Here is a 24,608-nt window from a genome sequence, read left to right on the forward strand (position 1 = left end):
ACCCCAGAGTTCCCGGTCCTCGCATGCCTGCTGAACTCCTGCCCTCGATAAAATCCTCCCTACCACCACTCCAGCCGTGGGAGCAACTTTTCCTGTGTCAGTCCGCCTCGCCCCAGCAACAGCCCCTTTCCTGAAGATAAGCAGCTGCCTTTGGATTTGTGCCACCAGCTGCCAGGGCGATCTGCTGACAGCCAAACATCTCCACCTGCTCTGCTCCTGCTCAGCCAAATCTGGATCCCACTCCTGTGTTTGAACAGCACCAAGGACTGAGCTGTGGTACAAAGCTGGCAGCCCCCAGCCCTCTGCAGACCCCAGGCTGGCCGGAGGGCTTGTCACCGCCCAGCCAGCTGGAACAGCTCTTTCTGTTTTATGACTATAACTTCAAGGTTTGAGAGAAGGATCTGGGAAAGTCTCATTACCTGGGACTAATCAATCAATCCCGGGGCTTGGCCAGGCTTGTAGTAAGAAGCCAGCTTTGCCCTTGCAGCGCGCGGTATCCTCCGACACCGGCAGGCTTAGAGCAGCACCATCGACGTCCCCCCTCTCCGTTATCCCATGCGTCACCGTCACCACATCAACTCCCTGCGGAGAGGGTATCGGCAGCCCATCATTTCATTTTCTTTTGCTCACTGGACGCCTCGGGAATTCAGGTGCTTTTAAAAAGCCATGGATTCTGGAGGCATACACGGCACCGCATGCCAGGGCCGCCGGACTTTGCACCCAGCGCTCATCGGACACAAGGGAAGCCGCAGTCTTCAGTGGAAGATACTCAGGAGATGGACCAAGATTCCTTTTAAGGAAAACAAGGGCTAGGGAAAAAAAGTTTCTAACTGCAGGAATGTAAGAGTGGGAATAGTTTCCTATCAGCAACAGCGAAAGTCCAGGGCAGGCTTACAGTACAGAGCTGCTGAGCCAGTGGGAGACATTCTGTTCCCAAGAGCCTTCCCGTCAGCCCGACATTCCTGATTTTCTTCCCCTCCCACTGCACAAAAGCATATCTGGGCAATTCCACGGGCTGGCCAGGGGGATTTTGCCATCAGCAAACGAAAAAAAAAAAGAAAAAAAGAGAAATTACACCAGTGGGTACAAAACAACAGACACAGCTGTAAGATTTTTCCCATGTATTTCTTCTGGCACACAGATGGCATGATGGTGAACGAGGACACGCAAGCTGCTCCAGGAGATGGTCCTTCCACACAGCAACCTGCCCAATCAGCCTCCAGGTCTGCTAAGTTCACCTGAAGCCAGAGGTGCAAACACAGAGGAGAAAAAGCAATAATTTTCTTTTTTTTTCCTCCCTTACAGAGCCCTCACCTTCAAAGGGGGACACGCAATGCCATAAGCTGGACAGAAACCACCAAATCCACCAACACCAGGCACCTGCTAACGCAGATGAAGAAGAGAAGGTGGCAACGACCAGCTGTATGCTCAATCTTGCAGGACTTTGCCTGATACAGGACTCCCAAAACCAGCCAGCAGAGATGCAGGCAAAAATGCCCAAAAGCTGGAAGGGAATCGAGTATCAGCATGGATTTTCCCAGCAGCCCGCCAATAGATAACGGACAGCCCGTGCCGCTGCCTCTATTGACAGACACAATAATTTTATAGAAGAGAGTGGCTGTTGTCTCATTTTCAGTTGTTATTGAGTGTTTTTTAAACCTTTTCAGAAGTAACAATACCCCTAATGCAAGGTTAAATCAACCCTTTACTTCTCTTTTGACGGGGCAGACGGGTTTGTGTTTCGCATCAATCGCTGCCACGCGGGTAGCGCCGCCAGCAAGGAAAAGAGCTGCCTGCAATTTTCGGAGCGTCTGCGAGAGCAACAGGCAGCAGTCAAGCCTGACCCTCCTTTGGCAGGACGCTGTGCCCAACGCCGAGGACGGAACGCTCCCGTAACCCTATGGAAGCGCCGAAGGAACGGCAGGACCACACACCCTTGTCAGTTTATCCCCGAGAAAGGCGGATGGGCACGGCCCGAGATGGGAGAGCATCAAGGCAAGGTCTGCCCTCTGCGAAGGACCGAGCCGCCGACGCTGTGTGAGCAACATGCAGAGAGAGAAATATTCTTCTCTTGAAAGGGAAACCGGGCCCTTGGTGGCTTCATCTCACGTTCGTTATAACCCCAAACCGTTTGCGCTCTGCACGACTCTGGTTTTAATCATTTATTCATCAGTGCAGTTTGATGGCCCCTCTGCATTCCAGGCTGAAGCTTTTAAGCCCTTCCTACGCTGCAGGCATACTGAAAGGAGCAAGCGCTTTCCCTGGGACCTGGTAATACAAGTAAATATGACAGGCTCTGGCTCCGTTCTTTCTGTTTCCCCACACACATCAAAAGACGTTACTCCGTAACAGATGCTGAGGACAGACGGCAGATCTGGGGAGACGGGAAGAAAAACTCTAACTTTTTAAAGCCAGGTCTGCAAGAAGTGATCAAACATAATCCATTCGCTAGTGACCTGCTCCTCCCTCCACCGACTCCTCTTTGAGTCGGAAATAAAATCACTCCTCTGAAGCCTCCCATTAGCAGATGAAAAGACAATTGCCTTTCTCCAGCTGAAACTGGATGGGAGACGCAATCCCCAGCACACCACAAGCAACGTCTTAGCAGTGCTCGGTTATTGGAGATCAGACCCTCTGCTTGGATTCGATTTCCTTTTCAAGAATAAACAAAAAGGGCTGTCCAGAGTGATGTCTGCAGAAGCGACAGATCCAGGAGAGGCTCACTGCAGCGCACGCTTCTCCTTCCCGGAGGCAACTGTGACTGCCGAGCCCTGGATCTCCCAGCACAGCCCAGCGAAGGTACAAAGCACCAGCGCCCAGCCTGGTTTGCACAGATAACAGCAGCAAGGACAAACAGTTCGCTCACAGATGTAGCACCAGCTGCTGGTCCTTACGAGGATGTCAGGAAGCACACGAAGCGGCAGCGACCCTGGAGCAGAACCTCACACACAACCTCGATGAGCATCAAGTCTACAGCATCCTCCCACCACAGGGAAAAGCTTCCAGGGGCGACAGCGCACTCGAAGCACTAGTCCCAAATCACACACTAGCTGTGGGCACTCATCTTTCCCATTTCTCTAGAAAGAAGGGCCCAAAGATGAACAATTTTGACAGCTTTGCGTGCGACGTTGTAAAGCCCAGTATGATTTTGAGGGCTTGATCCTCAGAGGCACCTTAAGTCAGACACGCAGTAACACTGGCATCAAAACAGCAGCTCCTTTCAGAACTTTAGGGCAATAAAGCTGCATCTCGGCACATTTACCACGGCAGCGGCTGCACGGCACAGGCAGCGTTGTCATTCTGCAGGCAGCACGCTACAGCTCGAAACCTGCCCGGCAGAGCCAAGCTGGCAGCACACGCCACAACTAGGTCACACGGAGCCGAGATATCTGTAAGCTTCCCCCACCACTCAGAGCAAGTTTTTCCCTTCATGTTTTTGAACACTTATTTCCCACTCCGCACTTACAACTGGAAGACCTCCTGGGATCCAACCTCACGTTTATCAACATTAAGAGCTGACAACCTTTTCCTATTAGAACACCTTTCCCTCAAGGCATCATCAGAGGAGGTCAAGGGCAAAGCCAAGCCATTCCCATTGTTCAAACCCAAGAGTGGATCCCCTTCAGCCAAAAACCTCAGCAGAGGATCCTGCAAAGCTGACACTGACCTCACAACTCGCTCCAAAAGGCTCCTGACTGCAGGGTGCCCGGTGCAGCCAGGTCCTGGTCCAGAACGGGGCCATCAACGTGTGACTTACGGCAAGAGTGCCAGCACAGAGCATGCCTGGCTTCCCCTGGGTCTGTCTCTCCAGGCTGGCTGACATTTTCATTGAGTAACAGTCACACCACAGGGTGTGCGCAGCCAGCACCAAATCAATGCAGGAAAGAGAGATGGAGAGAGGGAGTCGCTGGGGAATGGATGCTCTGCTGTCTGCTTGGTGCAAACCCCGATGCCCACAGAGGCCTTCAAAAAGTGCTTGGTCACAGGCTCTCTCTGATGTCCAGAAAGGAGAAGGCTCACCTTGCACTCCCTCCTTAAGCAGAGGCATTAATCTCTTCTCCTCTGGCCACCACTTTGCACAAGAACTGTACGAATCCAGCATCTTTAAAATTTCTACTCCTGCATTAAAAAAAAGCAGGCACTTCAAACAGGTTCAGAAGCAGCTGAGAAATGCTGGCTGCCTGTGAACAGGCACAGCACAGCTGGAGAAGTAAACTCAGCTTGGAACTAAGTTATGCTGGGAGGATCATGTAGGGATGTTTAGGCTGCAGTGCTCCAGTGCCAAAGGAGGTTTCTGCCCTCCCCAGTTCTCCCTTTTCAGAAAAAAAAAAAAACACCACAAATCAAAACAAAACAGAGTCACCCTTGCCCCACACAGCTGCTGGGAGGAAGGCACTGCTGTTCTCCAGCCCGCTTCCAGTCCACAGCAGCGCTGAAACATTTCCCCCAGTCAGCACTGTCATTCCCCAGCACAGCAGCGCTGGGTGCCACTCCCACGGCAGGGGCGCGGGCAGCGGCCCAGGAAGGGCTCTGTGTGGAGACACTGCACTCCACAGCGTACATGCACCAGAGGACTTAGCGTGTCACGTACGAGTAGACTCTGGTGCTGGAAATTAATAAATGATTAATAGATGCAGCCATATTTTTTAATAACTTACAATAAAAAGATGCTGTGGAAAGCTTAAGCAAGACAGTCTTAACAGATGGTGCTATAAAGTGAATTATAACATGTACAGTAGCTAGTGCAAAGTAATGGATGTCCTCATTTAATAAAAAGAATCTGATTTTCTGCAGCAACTTTCACGCTTGAGGCATCTCAATACACTTTAATGAGCCCTGGTGGCCCCAGCAATAGCTTGCACGCAGCTGCGGACATCAGATGCCGTTTTAGTGAGAGAGCGGATGTTGGTCAGGACACCGAGGTTACTCCACACTCTTGATTTTTAACCTTTCCTTGAACAGCTACCAAAAGCAGATGGAAGGGTCTGAAAGATGCCACCTCCTAACGCTGCGCTGCGGGGAACAACAAGCAAGCCTTGGTCTGGGGCTTGAAATGTCTTTAACTAGAGGAAAAAAAAAAAGCATTATTACTACCACCAAAACCAGACTGGCATCTGTATCCAGGACTATAAGGCATGCCACAAATTACATAATTTAATAAACACTGTAATAATAAAGTATTTATTTTGTATAATGAAGTGTTAGTGATTAGAAACCAAACACACATTGGGCATGCTGCTGCGGTTTCTCTTGAACCCTTGCCAGTATCACTCAAGGCTAAATATGTCTGCAGCAGGTTGAGAGTAAGTTCCTAGCCTTGTTTTGATCAGCCTGTCAAGTGTTTTAGCTGCCATTCGAGTTTCTTTATATCACACTATAACTGGCCGCTTTCTCAAGGTGCGGAGCAGGAGAGAAAAAGCACACAGCAAAATCCTCCACTGAAGCTCCGCTGCTTTTCTGAAAGCTGATTTCAGTAGCAAAGGGCATTTTGTAAACAGCTGGTGAAAATAGACTGGAACCGAAAGGCAGCTTGCATTAAACTCCACAAGAAAGCCGTATTTACCCTCGTGTGCTTTCTTTGTAGTGTCGATCAAACCACTTTCAGCTCCCAGGGGAGGCCCTCAGAAAAATAAAGGGAATAAAAAAAAAATAGAAAAGCAAATGACGTCCTTCAGAGCCTGAACGCATCCAAGAGCCCTCAGAACAGCGCTCGCTGCGGCAGGCACGCTTGCCACGCCGACCTCCCGGCCCAAGTTCAACCTCCAGGGTCAAGCGGCCGGCCTCCAGCGCTGTCCCCGCTCGCCCTTGGTTGTCAAGGCTGGGGGAAGAGCTTTGATCAGAGAAGGCAGGCGGGGTGTCCCGCTCCCTCGCACCTGAACCCATCCTTCAACGTCAGCTCATTGATTTGCAGATGTCAGGAGAGAGGAGAGAAAAAACACAAGGGTATAAGGGACAATCAATCACCAGTGGCACGCGACGTGGAGAAACGCGCCCTCCAGAGGGCTCGGCTCTGCTTCCAGCACGCTCTTCTGCCACCCCACCAGCATCACCAGTGCTGGACACGCTTTGAGCCCCAGCTTTGGCAGGGCACACGTCCCTGCTGCACCCTGAGCTTTTGGGGTGACCCTCTAAACACAGGGGAAGACAATTTAGCAGTGACCACTGAGGAGGCAGCACTGGCTCCAGCTGCCAGGGGGCTTTCCTGCTGCCTCCTGCCACCACAGCATCCTACTGATTTACCCTGGAAATGAGAACACAGAGCTGCCCCTCTGGGATTCTGGGGCTGCTCCCCACCAAAGGATCAGCACTCGGGCTGCAACGGGGTGTTCAGGTGTCAGCGCCATCTTGAAACAAGAAAGGAAGCGCGCATTTTCTGTGGTTGCTTCTCTGAGAAGCAGAAATAAGCAACAAAGATCACACGGTCCTGCAGTGGCTCGGATCGGAGCCCGGGCTCACCCTCGCCTGACAGCAGCACAGTCAAAGGCTTCTGGGTGTGTCCCACACCTCTGCACTTTGGCCTTTCAGTGTGACGAGGCCACCCAGCACGTGAATAAATATGAACCCATAAAGCAGCCTGCTTAGGTACAAAGCACAGGCTTGAGGGGCCCTTTTCACTTTCCCGAGGAGCTCTGTACTGACAGCGCACATTTCCTTTCTGCTGCGATGTGGAGCAGCACCTGCAAACCCAATTGCTCCCTTAACAGTGACACTGCAGGCTCCAGCGTCTCTCACCACCCACGACACTGGGAGACGTAGATGAACGGTGCTGGATCCCAGGGGCTGGTAGCTGTAGAAACTGTTCTACCTTATGCTGGTCACCCTGTTTCTACTCCTTCTTCCTCTCTTTAGGTCAGCTGTCCGCCACTGCAGCAAGGAACAAAAGAGAAGCAAAGCACAGGGACTGATGTTTCCTGTCCCGGCTGGAAAACAACATCATAAGCATTTCTCTACTGCATGCCAGTAAGGTTTCCCTCCTGCCACCTTTCCTGCAAGGCTGCAAGAAGCTCTCAATTTGCAAATTCCCTCTCATATCGCTGAGTTTAAACCAACAGATCTGATAACACTTGTTTCTCCGCAGAGGAAGAGCAATGTCTCCACGCCAGCGATGCATACCAGTATTTCTCTTACCTGGGCTGCAAGAAACTCTAAAGCCTGCGTTCTCACATAACGTAACGCAAAACACCAAGGACACAAGACTGGAAAGGAAAATACAAGCTACTAAAAATTAAATATCCAACAAGCAGCATAGCTTCAGGCAGCACAGCACTAACATGCAAGAGAAAAATTCAGTATTTCCACCTTTCCCAGTACTAGAAAATTAACAACACTTATTCTGGGTGCAGTTGCTCTTAGTGGGTACTTAGACAGGCCCACCTCCAGGCAGAGACCCTCAGCATCACGAGGAGGGGCAGCGCAGCATTACGATCACACACGTCACGCTTAAACAAGTTGCAGCTTCCAGAAGAGCACGTTTACCCCAGACCAAGCACCCAACCGAAAGCAGTTTTTAACAGACAATTCGTGAACCGCATGCAGCTGGTGGCTAAAGAGGCTGGAATTCTTTAAGAACTTACTTCTAAAGTCGCTCTAATTACAACGCATGGGGTCTTGCTGCTGGATTTCAAAGACAACGCGCAATCCCTCCAGGCTTACCATCTGTGCACTGAATTCGGGTAGCATGATGCATGTCGCTCCCACCCAGAGAGGACAGAGGAGCTTATTGATCACCCCATGGACATGATGTAAAGGCAGCACGTGCAGAATAACGTCCTCCTTCTTCCACTCCCATTTTTCAACCAGCCCTGTGGTCTGCAGAAAAAAAAACACACAACCCAGCGTTAGGGCAGGAGGAGAGACCCTCACCGCTTGAAAAGCCTGAGGTATCCAGGCCCCAGATCCCCTGGGAACAGCTCGGGGCAGAAATCCCAGACCCCCTGGAACAGTGCCTGGGCACAGAAATCTTTCCTTTAGGGTCAGCACAAGCAAAACTCCCACCACAATGGTAGAATACAATAGGAACATCTGCATCTTGTCAGTACGTGTCTTCAAAATCCTCTCTCGTTACTGAGAAACAGTCAAGGATGATTTCAAGTAGGACCTACAAAATTATCAGTCTGCTGCTGCACATGCCGAGTTGGCAAAAACAATAGTCAAAAAACTAATCTTCTGAGGACTCTGTTGACATAGTTTGGACACCAGTGACATTGCGCTTTTAGCACCTGTAAAGGACAGTCAGCAGGAGCAGAAAATCACTGTCTGAGAAACAGAAAGTAGACTTCATGTTAGTAAAGAAAAAAAAATAAATTATTCTATCAAGCTTCTAAAATACTCTGCTATGAAGGGATAATTATCTAAAGCACCAGACCTCATGTTTCTGGGTGAACAATGCCCTTCAGAGTCCAGCATTAGCAACTGGAAAGCTTATTTCCAGCCATCTAAAAATAAAAACAAAAACCATTTGAACCCCTCCACAGGGCAGGGAGCAGGGTTCAGTCCTTCTGCAAGACAGTACAAGAGATGGTGACTGCTCAGGCCACCTCCCAAACGATGAGCATATTTGCAAGGGAACAGATTCTTTGCCCAAAATAGCCCAGCCCTGGCTCTATCCGTCAAGGCGTTCATACCACTCCCAACACCGCAGCATCGGAGCACCCAGCGCAACGCATGCTCTCAGAGGCATCCGTAGGGAACGACGTATTCCCTGCCCTTGCTCCCTAATGGCATGAGTCTGTCGGTTGCAGGCAGCGATAACCAACTGGTGAGGCAGTCAGCAGGCTTACTCAAACTTTTCATTCCTTTTGGCTCAGGGAGCTAATGGATTTTTTGCCTTGGGGATATACAGCTGAATAATGCACAGCCTTCACACTGTACTGGGCTGGGCTGTTATATTCCAACTAGGGGCAAAGATTCTTTGCTAGTCACAGCAAAGAAAAGCAAATTGCAAAGAACGTAGTCTTTTTTACAACACGTCTCATCCCTTCTACTTTCCAGGAAAGCAAAGAGAAGAGTCCAGAGTCCATCTGCCCCTGGCTGCAGGTGCAGCACAGCAACACCAGAAGGACAAGGTTTAGAGCCTCAAACACTTCCAAGCTGTGTGTGTTCACCCTAGAAGCGCTGAGGGCTTTCAAGCTACAGCCTCACAGCTCTGTCCAGGAATCAGGTTGTGGTAAGGTATGTTGTACTGTGGGGTCTGCAACCCCAAATCAGCTCTGAGAGTCAAGACCTCGGTAACTCAGCTCAAGCTTTGCAGAGGGAAAGCAGCACTCACCACAGCTTGCACGTTCTCATGGGTGCTAAGGACACCTTTTGGTCTTCCCGTCGTCCCACTGGTGTAGATTATCATGGCTCCTCTGTCTTTCCATGAGGAGCAGGCTGTCAAGGGAGCCTCCTCCACCGCTGCATGACTTGTGGATCCATCATTATGAGACTTAAGCAGCGGCAGAACCGGGACTCCCAGCTTCTCGGCACTGGGGGCTATTTTCCCTACATACTCCTCTGCTGCGATGACCAGAGCGCTCTGCGAGTCCTGAATCACGTACTCCAGCTCCCGCACGGGGTGCTTCTTGTAAAGGGGCACTGCTATGCCCCCGCTCATCCAGGAAGCCCACTGGGCCACCACATAGGAGGCATCATTGGGACACAAAAACGAGATCCTCTCTTCCTTCAGGTCCCTGCTGGAACACTCCAGAGCTCTACAGATCTCCTGGGACAAGCGCAGGCTCTGGCTGAGAAGGTCTCTGTAGGTGTGCTCACCGTTTTGGTCAACAATGGCGATTTTATCGCCAAAAGCCAATGCCCTAGCGAAGACAGGGGTAACATCACTGCCGTAGGTTGCCCGTGCGGCGTGCAGACCCCTGCAGGGACAGCCAGCTCTCTTCTGCCCACGCAACCTCCATCTGCAACAGTGCCAGTCCCAGACGGGGCATCGAAGGGGCCAGCGCACTCGGGGGAAGAGCAGGGAGACCAGCATCCTGCCAGCAGCACTTGTTTTGAAGTGATTCTGCAGAAAGCAATTATAGGAACAGATAAGCGTGCAGCGATTACCCAGGGGTTTATTCCCACAAAGGAAAAGTGGCAGCCTTCATTTGAATAATACCCATTGTATTATTAATGTTTATGCTTCAGACTGCTGCATCCACGGTGCGCTGGGCCCCGCCTGGGTGGAACAGCAGGCGGAGAGCCTTCCCCATGCAGCCTCCACGTCCCTAACAAACAGGCTAACTTAAATTCTAAAGTGCTTTTCATCGATCAGCAGTATTAGGACACTAAGCAGTGGCTACCTGAGGTGCCATTTGAACTCAGCGGGACCAGCATTTAAGGAAATTAAGTAATTACAGCAGTATCTAGCTCTCAAGTTGCAGTTTCCACTGCTTTGGTAAACCACTACCTTGCTCTGTGCTTTGAGTTCAGCAGCACGGAGCTAGGCACTAAATCCAAGCCTCCTAAGGTTCAGCTCGTGGAGGATTGTTTCCTGCATGAGCTTCCCTTCAAGCAATAGCAGATCTCAGCACAGGAAAGCGTTCAAACCCTCCTACCTGATGAGCCAAACACCACTTCAGCTCAAGAACTTCCTTATGCGACAGACCAAACCGCTAACAGCTCCCAAACAGCCACCAACAGGAGCCCTGCCCGTGCTGAGCAGCTGGTTTTCCTAGCAAACAGCAGGAGGGAAGCGCAGCCCCGCAAGTTTGTCAACTCTGAAAGTACCAATCCGGCAGCATGCGGAGCCGGGCAGAGCGCTGGGCTGCACCAGGGCTCCCCCTGGGCAGCCAGAGCTTGATCTGAGCCCAGCCCGATCATCACCCCGGCCCAGCCGCTCCGCCACGGCGATCACACAACACACAGGGGCATTTCAACAGAGAAAAACCTCCAAAAGGGAGCGGGGAGGCGTACCAGCACCAGTAGAGGCTTTACAGGAAGATCACAGGCTGGCACAAATATTGCGCGTTCTGCATCCGTGCTTAGGCAGCACAATGACATCAACCTCTCCGCTCATGGGAGAAGCCAGCAAAAAAAACTTTTGTGGAAACTGGTAAGAAGTCCCTCAAGTTCGCTCTTACTCCTCTTTTAGTCCCTTCCAAAGCGAGAGGTCTGTGTAACGGTGCAGGACACTGCTTGAAGCACCTTACTGAAGCAGCAGGGGAAATTAATGCACAGCACAAAATCCTGTAATAATGGGGAGATGGGACTATGGCAACACTGTGCAGGGGAGATCACTGCTACACCAGAGACCAGAGGAAGAAGTGATAAATTGAGGAGAGGCCTCAGAAGAGCCCTGACCCCACTCTGCACAGAGCCTGGAGCCCTGGCTGGACGCTCAGCAAGAACAAGCACTCTCTCCATACAGAGATCCCCAACAGGGGAGCAGAGAGCAAAGAACAGAGGAAAGGTCGTGCAGTAAAGCCCTTTATCTAACAGCTGCTACTAACCACCACCAAAACATCCCCGGAGAGACACTATGACAGGAGGAGACAGCCAAAGGACAACGACTCCTCGCTCTGTGAGAGCGTACGTGACGCTTCCTTGACACTGGCAATAACAACTTGATTTTTCACAAGATTTTTTTATAAACGCCCATTAGCGGAGCGGCTCAACTCAAATAGCCTCCCAGCTCAGCTTCCCACCATGGGGAGGAGCTGAAACAAAACGGATCCAGAGAACCGGCAGCTACTCAGGGACCAGCTGAACACACTTCACCCAGCTCAGGGGGCTCGGGCAGCAGCAAGCGTTTATTTTTGCACAGACGTAGCTGCGAGCCCTGCAGTCTCTCCCATCCACCTTCAGAGCATTTCTCCAGCCAGACTTCGGCTTCGCGCGTATTTTCTTTTGCATATCAACCTCAATTTCTGCTTCTGAAAAAACAACTTGTGATTTAGTGCGGAAACATCTGGGAGGGGTGAGGGGGAAAAGAAGCTTTAAACCCAGAGCGTGGTAACCCTGCGCGCTCATGACACACACCATCGGGATGGAAAAAAAACAAAACAGGTGATGGTAAAGCTCTCATGACATCTTTCCATTTCTCTGTAGAGACTAAAATATAAAACAAAGAGAGAACACCACCGTAACCTCAGCCAAAGCACCTCCCCCTAACCCACGCCCCAGGCCAGCTCGCGGGCGCGATGTTAATGCCCCAGACGTTAACGGGGCATTAATTGGAAGCGACCCTTTGCCAGGATCACACCGCGCTCCAGCCCAGCGCGGCTAAGTGCGCTTGGCATACTCACTGCTCGTCGTGGGGCTCCGGAGCAGGTGTTCGCTGCCGCTTCACAACAGCGCCTTCCAAAAATGACATGATCCCCTTTCACCACGGCGCCAGGCCGGATGTAACGGAGCAATCAACAGCAGCGCCTGTAGCTAGGCCTGCGCGTTTACGGACTTCACAGGCTGGCTGGGCACACGCAGGCTTACGGACACCCAGGACAGGGCGAAGCAGTGCCAGGGGCTGTTTTCCTTACCCTGCCCGTTGCTCAGGGATAACCGGTAGCACAAACCCATCTTGGTAGAGCGTAAGTTTGTCGCTGGGGGCCTTGGGCTGGTCATGGCAGCGCAGCGGATGAGGGCGTGCTGCCTTGAAAAGGAAGGCTGAAGGCTCAACCCTCACCCTCCTAAAGTAAGGAACAAAAGCAGCTGGGAGCTCACACCGGCTCCCGGCACAACAAAACCACGGCACAGCAGAGCTGGGAGCCGTGATGCTGAACCGCTGCAGACCCCACACCCTCCATCTCTCCCAAGGACAGGCTTTGTTCTTCCATCATCCCACCCAGCATTTCCACCCTCCAGCTCTCTGCCCCTCACCCTACTCACAGCAGATCTCAGAGCAGCAGCAGGAAAATCCTTCACCCGTAATTTCCCAGCTACAGAGCGCCAGGATGGGCCTCACCGGGCCGCAGCCGAGGGGCGGCACTGCCACACGCCCATAGCACCGGCGGCCCCTCCTGTCCCGCTGCGAACCCCGCCGGGGCCGGCCCTCGCCGCCCCTCCGCGGCCTGACAGGAGGGGACGTTTATTACATTTCAATTAAAGACACTACACCGACCCCCGCCTGGCCCGGCGGCGACGCGCCCCAGCCGCAGGCCCCGCAGGCCAGCGGGTCCCTCAGGGGAGGACAGCCCAAGGGCACCAGCCCACGGCTCGTCCCGGGGCAGGGGACAGGGCAGCGCCGACCGGGCCGGGCCTGGCCCAAGGTCCCACCGCCGCCTCCCCGCAGCCCCGGCGGGGCCTCACCTGGCGGCGCCACCGCGCACTGGGGGACCGGTCCGCCCGCAAACAGGCTCCGGCGGAAACGCGACGCCGCGGCCCGCGCGTTCCACGCCCGAACGTTCCCCCTCCATCCCACACCCGTTTTATGGGGCTTTGGCCCCAAACCGCCCAATGGGGGCGGGGCTTGTGGCACCGCGAGGCGAGGCGTCCTCTACTGGCGTCACAGCGTGCCTCTGATGTCACCGTGTGCCCCTGCAGCATCACCGCGACGTCCTCTGATGTCACAGAGTGCTGGATTTCGGCAGGGCTGAGGAGTGGCCTGGGTCCCTGCGTGGAGCCTGGGCCCATGGAGCTTTTTGGGGGACACACAGATATCCCGGGGACGCACAGGCAGCCTGGAGACACGCAGACATCCCCAGAGATGCGCAGGCATCGCGTGGACGCACAGACATCCCGGGCACACGGAGGTCGCCATGATGGCACATGGCGGCTGAGCTGGAGCTCCCGGCCGCGGCAGCACCGCGTTCCCCTCCTGCCCTGGCCCCGTGCCCGTATCCTGCACCCCCGGCCAGACCCTGCGCGACACGGGACAGCCGGGTGGCACCGGCCCCCACCGCAGCCCCGCGGCGCCCAGCGGAAATGCAGCCCGGTTTATTATTTTTAGCCGGTCCGGCTGCAGATTTGCATTCGCTGCTGCAGCGATGTGGGACGCGCCCCCAGGGCGCGGGGGCAGCCGGACCCTCTCCCGGCAGCTCTTCGGCAAGGCCTGGCACGCGGCGGGGGCACCCGTGGGTGATGGGCACGGGGGTGCAGCCATGGTGGGATGGGGCAGGGCTCCCTGCCGGCCTCGGCGCCGGGATGCTGCCGGTCCAGCCGCGGCGCGGGCAGCGGGGCAACGCCATGCACGGAGGCACGTGGCCCTTGTGCCGCGCAAGCCGCCATGTGGCAGCCCTTCTCCGATGACATGTGTCCCAGCGATGTCCCCTCCCAGGCCCCGCAGCCCGTTCCGCCGCTGGAGCCTTGTTTTTCTGGCTGCGCGCAGCGGTGCGTGAAACGGGGCGGCCGGGGTGACCCCCACCCACCTCCCTCAGGTGCGTTTCCACCCGGGGCCGGCGGCCGGCAGCCCAGCGAGGCGCAGCGGGGCTGGGAGCGGAAGCGGGGACAGGAGCCCAGGCTTGGGCAGAGCCTGGTCACGACGGGGTGTGCACCCACCAGCCCTGCGCCAGCCCTGCTGCGCGGCACCCCGTTGCACGCCAACCCATTGCGCACCTCCTCCTGGCACGGCTCCCCGTGGCATGGCTCCCTCCCCATTGCACGGCTCCTCACTGCACAACTCCCCGTTGCACGGCTCCTCGTGACACAGCTCCCCGTCGCGCGGTTCTCTTCCTGTTAACAGCACGGCTCCCCATTGCACAGCTCTCCATTGCACGGCTCCCCAGTGCACGGATCTCTCCCCAGTTCACAACCCCCCGGTGCACAGCTCCCCCTTGCACGGCTGTTGAACGGCTCCTCATTGCACAGTTCCCCGTTGCACGGTTCCCTTCCCGTTGCACGACTCCTTGTTGCACAGCTCTTCATTGCACAACTGCCGAGCGCATGGCTCCCCAGTGCACAGCTCCCTCCCCATTGCACGTGGCTCCCAGTGCACAGCTCCCCGTTGCACGGCTGTTGCACGACTGCCTGTTGCACCGCTCCTTCCCCATTCTACGACTGTTGTGCAGCTCTCTGTTGCACAGCACCCTTCCCATTGCACGGCTGTCGCACGCCTCCCCGTTGCACGCCTGCCCGTTGCGCGCCTCCTCGGCGCGGAGCTGCAGCAGCAGGGACCCCTCGCACGCAGCGGCTCCGCGCCGGCCCCCCCAGCACCAGCGGGCGCCCGTCTCCCCACGGCGGGGCTCGGCGCGCCCCGTGCCCACGCGCTGCCCTGCAGATGTGCCCCGCTCCCCGCCGGCCACCGCCCCGGCCCTGCCGCCACCCCGGCCCTGCCGCCGCCGCTTGCGTTCTCCTTTTCGCGCTCGCCATCTGTCACCGACCTCTCCCGCTCCCCGCGGCCTGCAGGGATTAACCCCCACCCCGGGGGGAGCAGGGGGGGTCTCTGATGACAGCGGGGTGCCGCCACCCCTGCGATGGCCGTGGGGTCGGCGGGGACAGGGCTGTGACACCACGGATGCGTGCGCCAGGCAGGATGCTCGGCCCCTCCGTCTTGTGCAGGGACCCCCGTGCCGGGGGATGTCGAGGCCGTGCTCCCCCCGACCGCGGCGTGGTGCCGGGCCAGCTGGCCGCGTGCGCAGCAGATGGCCGCCCCCGGCCACCCTCTGCCGCTCCGTCCCCCCAGCACCTGGTGCCCACCGGCCATCTGGAGACGGCCACGTCCTCCCGGAGACGATGCTGGGCCATGGTCACCAGCAGCACCCCAGCCACCGCCGGCCATCCCCGAGCCAGCCCTGGCCGTCGCCACGCGGCGCCTGGTCCCGTTCTCCGTATCGCGGCGGCGGCCACAGCAAATCGGGGACGGGGTCGGTCCAGATGTGCCCCCACATCTGGGGAGCAAAACACCCGGCACCCGCGGCCGTCACAGAGCAGCTGAGCGGGGCAAACGCCGAGACCGGGGTGTGCAGCAGCCCCGCCCGCCCACGGAGCCCCCAGCCCCGGGTTCACGGGGTGCCGCGGTCCCCAGGGCGGCGGGATGTCCCCATCTGCCGCCGCGGTCCCTCGCCTCCCTCCCAGCCGCGCGCGAGCCCCGCAGCCTGCGCCGGCTTTCTGCTTGCCCCCGCCCCCCGCACCGTACGCAGCCTGCTGATTAATTATGGATCCAGCAGAAAGCTTTTATTACATTAGTTTACTTGTGGCAACATCCGTATTTATTAAAAAAAAAAAAAAAAAAAAAGAAAAGGGAAAGTAATTACTACGGTGGTCTAAACACCGCAAACATCGCTGGGTGACGGCGATCTTGATGCTCAGGGCGAGTGCCACGGCTGCCGGCAGCTCCAGCACGGTGCTCGGCGGTGGGATGGGGACACCGGGGGGGCTCTGGGGGAGCACGGTGAGGGGGGAGCCCCTCTGTCCTCACTGGGGCACCCCACGGCTGTGGGCACCGCATGCCCAGCCTGAGGCGGGACAGAGCTGGAGCCGGTGCCGGGACGCTCCCGGCCACTGCCATATGGTGGGAAAAACCAGATTATCTGTCCCCGTTTTGGGGTTTAACCCCCGTGCTGCTGCCGGGGGAGCGCACGAGCCAGGGGATGGGGTCCTGCTGCCATCCCCCCACGCCTGCATCCCACCTAGCACTAGCATCCGCTGGCAGGTCTGTCCCCGGGGGCTCCCGGGGGACATGGCTGCCCGCGGTTGCCGTCGGGACTCCCCGGGGACCGGAGCAGCTCAGAGGCGCTCGGCGTGAAGTGGAGCCGTAAGTGCCTCCTGCGTCACGTGGCGAGGATAAGTGCAAAATGGCCCTATTATGATAATTGTGCGAAATTATGATTGATGGAGATTAGCTGCTTATTTGAGGAAATGGCAGGCGCACGTGTGACACGGGCAGGCCGGGGGACGGCCGCCGGGGGACGGGGATGCAGGCGGAGGGGCACGCTGGGATGGCTCTTGGGGCTCTTCCTACACCACGGACCCTCACCACCATCCCGGGAGCTGGACCCTCACCGCTGTCCCGGGAGCTGCCGCGTCCCCGGGCTGCGATGTGCCACTGCATGGGGGCATCGTGTGCAGGAGACCAGTATGGGGCTGGTGTGACCCACGCACGGCCCTGTCTTGCCCCACAGAAGGCTCCTGCTGTCTCCTGCCAACCCCGTTAAACACATCCTCGATTAGGGTTAAACCCGTTAAACGGCGATGGCAGGAGTGTCTCGGTGTGCCAGCGCCTCGGCCGACGATCCCGGCGCTCTGTGCCGTGGGGCCGTGCTGTGGGGCTGGGTAAAGGGCGATGGGGCAGCTCCCAATAAATGTGACTTCCAGCAATTTGGGGAAGAAAAACCAGAGAGGCAGGACGGCTGCAACGCTGACGGCCGGCCAGGATGGAGCCGCAGCATGACCGCGCCGCCAGGGCCAGGATTTTGGCGCTGTGTGGGGATGCCACGTTGCACGAGGCCGAGGTGGCCATGCGCACCCCAAAACCACCCACCCATCGCCAGAAGTCCCTCCTCCGCTCTCCCCGTTCCCAATTTCCTGGGCCCTCCTCGGCGGCAGGCGGATGCTGGGTAAGAGGTGTGTCTGCCGGCGCCGTGCTCGCAGCGCAGCATCGCCCAGCCAGGCTGCGTCGGGGCTGGCCGACCTCCAGGTGGGCTCTCGATGGCCGGGCTGGGGGCACGAGTGGGGACAGGCAGGGCTGAGCCTCCCCGTGCGACGCTGGCACCGCCGCCAGGCTCCCGCGCCCTCCGCCGAGGGGCGAGGACGTCGTCCGGCCGGCTGCGGCGAAGGGAAGGGACCCCAAGTGGGTCCCCAACACCGGGCACGGCGAAGCCAACTCCCCTTTCTGCCATTTCCCCCTTTTCCTCCTCATTTGGCTTTTGGCAGAGGATCCGCGGAGGCGGCCGGGGCGTGCGGTGCCGGGGAAGGGCTGCCAAGCGTCGGCAGCCCCCCGCGGCCCCCCGGCCCCCCGTGCCAAGGCTGGTGGCTGGCAGAAGGGCCGCCTGCGCCTGGCGGGGCTCCGTCAGCTGCGGGAGGATCCCTGTGCCGCGCTTGCTGCCAATTTCCCTGCGAGCTGGCACCGCAGGCGGCTCCGGAGGCAACCGGCGGCGAAGGCTGGAGAGGACGGATTGTGAAAGGGAGAGAGGAAAAAAAAAAAAAAAAAAAAATGGACACATGCCATCGCTGGAGCGGTGCGGCTGTGGCTGCCAAAACGCCAGCAGGCATCGCGGGGCGAAAACGCGCCGGTGGTAGAGAGGAGGGTCTGGCAGCCCACCCCGGCGCGGGACGCGTGGAGGACGGGCAGCGCGGCAGAGGCACGGCGTGGCCGAGGCAGGATGGAGAGCGGACGGTGAGGATGGAGAGGAGAGAGGTATTTGGCTTCGTTTTAACGGCGGTGTTGCGCGTGCATGTGTCTGCTGCCGGGGCTGTGCAGGCTGCCTGCGGCCTCCGCGGCCGGGCCGTCCTGCCGCGCTCCTGCCCACGGCCTGCCCCACGGCACTGCCGGCTTCCCGCGGCCGCTGGGCGAGAGAGGGCTGTGGGTGCTGGCCGGGCTCGGCCAGTGGCCACAGAAGGGGATTTGCCGTCCCCTGGTCATGCACGCAGGGGCCGGAGAGGGAGGCTGCGGCTTTGTCTGGTCCGGCTTTGTCTGCCTGCAGCAGCCGTGCTGGGAGCCGCGCGGGACGGCGGCTGCGGCGGAGCGGGGAGGCTGTGAGCCGAAGTCTGGCCGGCAGCGAGGCTGGCATGCGGAAACTGTCCCCTGCTCCCAAACCGGGGCTACTGCAGAGCTGAGCCCGGGGACGAGGGGGATGGGGAGGGTGGGCAGAGAGCCCTCTGTGCCCACCGCCGCGCTGGGGAGGAGGAGGAGAGAAGGGGAGGATGGCAGGGCACCGGGGAGAGGGGCTGGGAAGTTTCTGGTCCCGTGGCCACGAGCTGCACGATGCAGGGGTGATGGCCACGGAGGGCTGGGGGTGCGGGTGGGTGCTGGGATCCTTGGGGAGAGCGCTGAGGGGTGCGAGGCAGAGCCTCGGTCCAGCAGTACCGATGCCGCCGCGGGATGGTCTGGGTCAGTGAAGGTGTTGCCTGCCCCGCGGTGTGCGAGCAACGTCGGAGCCAGCAGTGGGTACCAGCGTGCCGGTCAACGCCGTGGCTTCGCAGCTCCGCTGGCACACGTCCAGGACAAACAGCGCCCAGGGTCCCCAATCCCAGCACCATCGCCTGCAGGAGCTGGGACAGGGGTCCCAGTGTCCAAATTTGAGGGCGTCAGCACCTCCCTGGGAGGGATGTGGAGCGCTGAGGAGGAGCCATCCCATCCCATCACATCCCACCCCGTGCTCAAACATCGCTGGCTGGGCTGGTCCGTGCCTGGCCACCCCGCAGCTGGCCCCTGCGTCGCGACTCCAAGCTGGAGGAGCAGCTCTACCCGTTCCTGCGTCGGATATTGGGATTAAACGCAGCGCCCTGCTTGCCAGGGACAGACCGTGCTGCGGCCGGGTCCCCAAAACACCCCATGGAGGAGGGTCAGAAAAGGTCCCTCCCGCAGCTGGACGGCACCGCCGCAGCCCCTCCGCCTCGCGCAAACCTCACGCGGCCGCTGTCCACGGGAGGACGAAGCCCCACGCCTGCCCCATGCCGCCTGTCGCGGGGCTGGGGGAGCAAGGATGCTCCCCCCGTCTCCCCCTCTCCCTGGTTTTCCTCCATATTTCACAGTTCCTGCTTCCTGCGCGAGGCAGGGGTCTCTGGGGACTCCAGCCAGATGTTCTCCGCAGCACACCACATTGCTCTCCTAATGAAATATTCATGGAGCCTCTCCGCCTTTTGCCATGAAAAGCCTTCTGCAGCTCCCAACCCTGGAAACGCTGCGCAGGCAACATTCCTGCAAAGTCGCCCGCCCGGGGGCTCCCGGCCCCCCGCTTCCCGCTCGGCACCTTCGCGCCGCTCCGCCTTCCTCTTCCTCCTCCTTCGTCCCCTCGTGCCGTGCAGGCGAGGCGTCACCAAGGGCACGGCCCGGGCCACGTGCTGGGGGCATCAACGTCCCCGCGTGGCCGTCACCCACCCCGAGGCTCAGAGGGGTGGTGGGTGGGTGCACACCCCAGCACGGACGCCTCTCACCCACCCCCTGCCGAAATAACCCCGGGATGGCAGAGCCGGAGCCACCGGCTCCCAGCCAGCCCGCGGCATTAGGGATGCTGTGCGCTGTAATCCAATTAGGTTGTTTATGCAAACAATCAGGTTTTCTGTTTTGGTAAAAAGCTTAAATAATCTTAATCAAAGTGAAAGACCTGAAATTATCACCAGCGGGGGCTCTGGTTTGTTGGGTGCTGGGCAGCACCCCCTGCCCGCCCTGTGCCCGTGAGGGGCTCGGCACCGAGGGCCGTGTGGGGGATGCTTGGCTGCAGCCCAGCGCTGCTGCCAGAGGCTCTGGGCCATCCCGCCAGCGCTGCCGGCACGGGGGTCCCGGTGCCCTTCGGCGTCGCGTCCTGCGAGCCCCAGCCTGGCCCTGTGGCCGGGGTGCCTGGGGGTCGGGGTCCCTTTGCCCACAGTGAGCCCATGGTGGCCCGGCGCACCCGCTTCTTCCTCCCCGTTGCCCAGAGATCACTAATTAAAACTCCAGAGGCGCTAATTGGCCAGGAGGGAAGGGTGGGCATGGGGTGGCTGTGGGGGGCAGCAGGAGGGTGCTGAGGTGCAGGTTCGCTGCACCAGCGGGGGACGGAGGGACACGTCTCTGCCACAGCCACCCCTGGGTCTCCACGCTGCTGGTGCTGAGCGCCCAGCCCTGCGGTTTTGGCCCCCCAAGACCCCTCGTCACCGCTGTCCCATATGTGGGAGCACCCCTCTGCACCGAGGTGTGGCGTCAGGCCAGGGGGACGCAGGACGCTGCTGCCATCCCACCTCCCACCTAGGCTGCACCAGAGCACCCCGATACTGGGAGAAAAGACCTCCAGCTCCGGCTGGGGTCAGGCACAGCAGCGTGAGGCGGCACGGGGGACCGTGCCACGCTGTCCCCGTGCCTGCTCAGGGACGGGCGCGGCGAGGCGGGGAGCAGGGCCGTGCCCGCCAGCACTGCCTCCCCGCACGCCCTGCGTTTCTGGCGGAGCAATAAGCTATGCATGTAGTGTAGAAATAAAACATGTTCTGCAGAACAAATGATGTTAATTTGCTGAGAGGCTCTGAAGCCGAGTATTAGCGAAATGCCTTGAGGGAGAGAGCGGCAGCTGTGCTGGAATTAATGGCAACGTGCCGAATTAGCACCGCTATGCATCATAGTCAGAGGGAAAAATTACCGGAGAGAGGGGGAAAACAACCCTCTCTGCGCGCCAGCCCCGACCCTGGGGCACGCTGCCGAGCGGAGCCGGCGTCCGTGGGCTGCCCTCGCCCCGGCCCTGCCCGGGCATGCGACGGGGGAGGCCGCTTGTGCCAATCCCAGTGCGCTCCTCTGCCAAGGCGGGTCCTCGGGAGCTTTCAGCATCCTTTTGAGATGTCTGGCACCCTTCTGGGGTGCTCAGCATCCCTCTGGACCGATCCATGCATCCCACCCCTCTGTGCGGGACCCCAGTGTCAGCATCTCTGCAGCCTCCTCCGGAGAGCCCGTCTTCCAGCGTGCCTTGGCTGCCGGGAGCAGGCTGCAGATCACGCAATACATCTCAGAGGATGATTCCAGTAAAATCCCTGCCTGTGATGAATATTTAACACCAACACATCACGGTTCCATCTCCGCTGCCCGCCATGGTGGGGGCCGGTTGGGCTGGTCCCGCTGCCGCGTCAGGGCTGTGGTGCCGGCTGCGGCCACGGTGCTGCTGGGTCTCGTGAGAAATTGGGTTCAGCCCTTGCGTGGGTGAACCCAAGGCCAGTGAGCGGTTAGCCCGGCACAGACTGGGGCTGGTGACATCCCGAGCACTTTTCCCCGTGAATCCCTCATCATCCCGTGTGTCCGTCACAGCCCGCGGCCGCTCATCCCCGGTGTGAAACATCCCAGGGAAACGCGTCTCCCCGTGTGCCTTGCCACCCTCAGCCTTTTCTCCTTTTGCCTCTGCAGATCCCCAGCCCGGCGGGTGCTGCCTTCCCCAGGGCCACGCCGGACGGAGCAGTCCCCAGCCCAGCCCCGGCTGCCACCGTGCCACCCAGCCCTGCCGTGCGACGGTCCTGGGGCAGGGGCTGTGTGATGCGACGGATGCAGACGCACCACCGGTTTGGTCCTTGCCGGGATGACCGCCGGGCGCCGAACTCGCTGGGACGTGGCGACGGGGCCAGGACCCCCCGTATGAACCCCCTGCCGCCGTGGTGTTTCAGCATTCCCGGGAGCGTGCCCCGGCGATGGAGGAGGTTTATCCATCCGGAGCTTCGTCCATCCAAACACCAGTAGACGTGGAGCTTTACCAAACACGCTCAGGCCCTGCTGGCTGCCTCGGGGGCCAGGATTTGGCCCAGGGAGGGGAACCGCGGCTCCCGGTCGTGCTCCGGATCGTGGAGCGTGGAGGCTGATGGTGGCATCCCGCAGCGGGACCTGCGTGGACCCTCCCAGGGCTGCACTGGAGCCGCTCTGCTCTCCTGGGGCACCATCGGTCCCGACCCTGACCCCGCTGCCCCGTGTCCCAGTGATGCTCGGGGGTGGCTGCCCCATCCCCACCCCAAACTGGGAGCTCTGGGTGCACTGGGCTGGGCTCTGTGGCACGGGGCCATCCCACTCCTCCATCCTCAGACTGGGAAATCTTGAAACCTGGTTGGTTTTGGGTCGGGACGGGAGATGCGGGAGGAGGACGCTGCGGGTGCTGCGGGCTCTGCGGGCGCTGCGGGGACGGGTGCTGGGCGGCGGGGGCTGCCGGTCACTGCCAGGTTACATCTGCCAGGGCACGCAAGAGTGACTCCAGATGCATTAGAAGTGCCGTGCTCCAATTTCAATTTCATCGTCTCACAATCATTTTCAGGCTCCTCTTAGTGCCACATTAACGAAGCCTGCTCGTTTGAATGCATAATTAGCCCAAGCATTCTACCTCGCTAATTTCGAAGCAAGAGCAGGGGGGCTGGGGGGGGGGGAATTTGCATATTAATTTAGCAGAGGGAGAGAAAAATTGTTTACCACTTGCTTCTTGCTGTTGATCACAGCGGACTTAACTCTTTCCCGGGTGCCATCTGGAGCTGCGGAGCCGGGCGCCCGGCCGGCACGTGGGACGGGATGCAAAGGTTACACGGCAGCAATTAAATCCTCCCTGCGGCGCCGCGGCCGCCCAGACCACCCTGGCTGCTTTTGCTACTGGGAGCCAACTGGTAGCACCGGGGCTGCAGCCGTGGCTGCCCCTGCGAGCGCAGGGCCCCCCTCCCCATGTGGCCCTGTGGTGAAAAATGTTGTTGTCACCCCCCTCCCAGGGTGGCAGGGTCCCATTCTGGGTCGACGCGCCCGCTGAGCACCCGCGGACCTGTGTGGGCAGCCTCACTGAGCACCGACAGCTCGTGACACCCACCGCCACCTCCCTTTGTTCAGGAGTCTGTGGGCGTCTTGAGCCGAGGTTGGAGGCAATTTGTCTGTCTCCCGCAGCGGGCTGTCATCTCGCATCTGCGAACCGGTTCCATTTGCACTGCTGTTAGAAAATCTCAGGTCTGACAGGTAGTAAAAAAGAAAAAAGCCTAAAAAAAACCCAAAACCGATCGGATGCTGCGAATATTGTTGGCTCGGCGCGTCTGCGACCACCCTCAAATCCAGCTACCGCTGGATTTGAGGGTGGTCGCAGGCGCGCCGAGCCGTATTTTGGCCTTTGGACCTTCATCCTCATCCAGTCCCCCCGAAAAGGCTGGATCACCCCCGGAGAGCCCTCGCCGTGACCGTGCACCCCGCCTCGCTGGCTGGGAGCCGCCCCTGCGCGTCACAGCGACTGAGGGGACAGCCTCCATCGCCGGCATCCCGGCATCCCGCCTGGCGCCGTGCGGAGAGAAGGCGCGAGGGCTTCATCCGGCACCCGGCACGTGGGTCTGGGGTGCCTGGCGCGGCCGGAGCGCCGGCGGTGCCGGTGCAGCGCGTGGGGCCAGCTCGCAGAGGGTTAACAGCTGATTGCAGCCTTTGTCTCTGCATCAGTGTACATAATGCGCCCCGCATTTGCATACTGCAGTGTGCGCTCAATTAAAATGAACTTTTAATTTCTTCTAAGTAAATTACTTCTTCCCGGTACGTGACGCGCACAAATGTCAGAATAATGGGAGAGCCTTAATGAGCTGGGAACGAGGGGCGGCGAGGGGAGCGCCGGGGTCTGCGGCCTCGCTGCAGGGGGAAGGGACGCATCCTGCCGCCTTCTGGGTTCCTCACTGGGGCGTGGGACTTCCTCACTGGGATGCGGAATGTCCCCACTGCCAGCCTGTCCCCTGCGCAGGGGAGACCCTGGGGAGCCCGGGGGTCCCCGCCTCCTCCTGCCCACACCTCTGCACGGGGCTGAGCTCTCGGGGGGCCTGCCCGCATCCCGGCATCTCTGAACGCATGGGGACACGGGGACGATGCTCAGGGAGGGACGTGGAGCCCTGCATCCCGACCCTCCCGGCTGCCTCCCGCCCGGGGTCGGGGCCGGCCGCGTGTCCGCGGGGGCCAGATGGCAGGCAAGATTACTGGAATTTGATTTTCAGATAAATCACAGACCTGGATGAGCGAGTGCTGCTCCAGATGCATTATCCGTAATCCCCTGGAAGGGAACCTTTCGGAGGAGACGCTCCCTGCGCCAGCTCGGCAGCAGCTGGGTAATCCCGGCCGGCGGCACGACCCCTCGCAGCCCGGGGGGCTCAAGCTGCTCCCC

General features: G+C 59.0%; 1 protein-coding gene and 1 long non-coding RNA gene across 3 annotated transcripts in view; one reads left to right on the forward strand and one right to left on the reverse strand.

Annotated features, from left to right (window-relative positions):
• Window positions 1–13,297, reverse strand: part of ACSF3 (acyl-CoA synthetase family member 3) — a 51,540-nt gene extending 38,243 nt beyond the window's left edge. Inside the window, exons 1-3 of one of the 2 annotated variants that reach the window (XM_086758011.1) lie at window positions 13,225–13,297; window positions 9,269–10,000; window positions 7,654–7,809 (exon numbers count right to left, since the gene is read on the reverse strand). In XM_086758011.1, the coding sequence (XP_086614137.1) occupies window positions 7,654–7,809; window positions 9,269–9,970 (858 nt within the window). In that variant the 5' untranslated portion in view covers window positions 9,971–10,000; window positions 13,225–13,297. Of the gene's footprint in view, window positions 1–7,653; window positions 7,810–9,268; window positions 10,001–12,804; window positions 13,175–13,224 lie in introns of those variants that run through there. The other variant, XM_086758010.1, reaches the window with a different exon arrangement.
• Window positions 13,298–17,808: 4,511 nt separating this feature from the next.
• LOC147599060 (uncharacterized) lies at window positions 17,809–23,968 on the forward strand. Its single transcript, XR_015260035.1, has 2 exons — window positions 17,809–18,208; window positions 21,872–23,968. It is a non-coding gene; the product is annotated as an uncharacterized LOC147599060 (long non-coding RNA).
• The last annotated feature ends 640 nt before the right edge of the window (window positions 23,969–24,608 follow it).

This window comes from Chlamydotis macqueenii, chromosome 13, assembly GCF_036417535.1.
Source record: "Chlamydotis macqueenii isolate bChlMac1 chromosome 13, bChlMac1.mat, whole genome shotgun sequence".
Lineage (NCBI taxonomy): Eukaryota > Metazoa > Chordata > Aves > Otidiformes > Otididae > Chlamydotis > Chlamydotis macqueenii.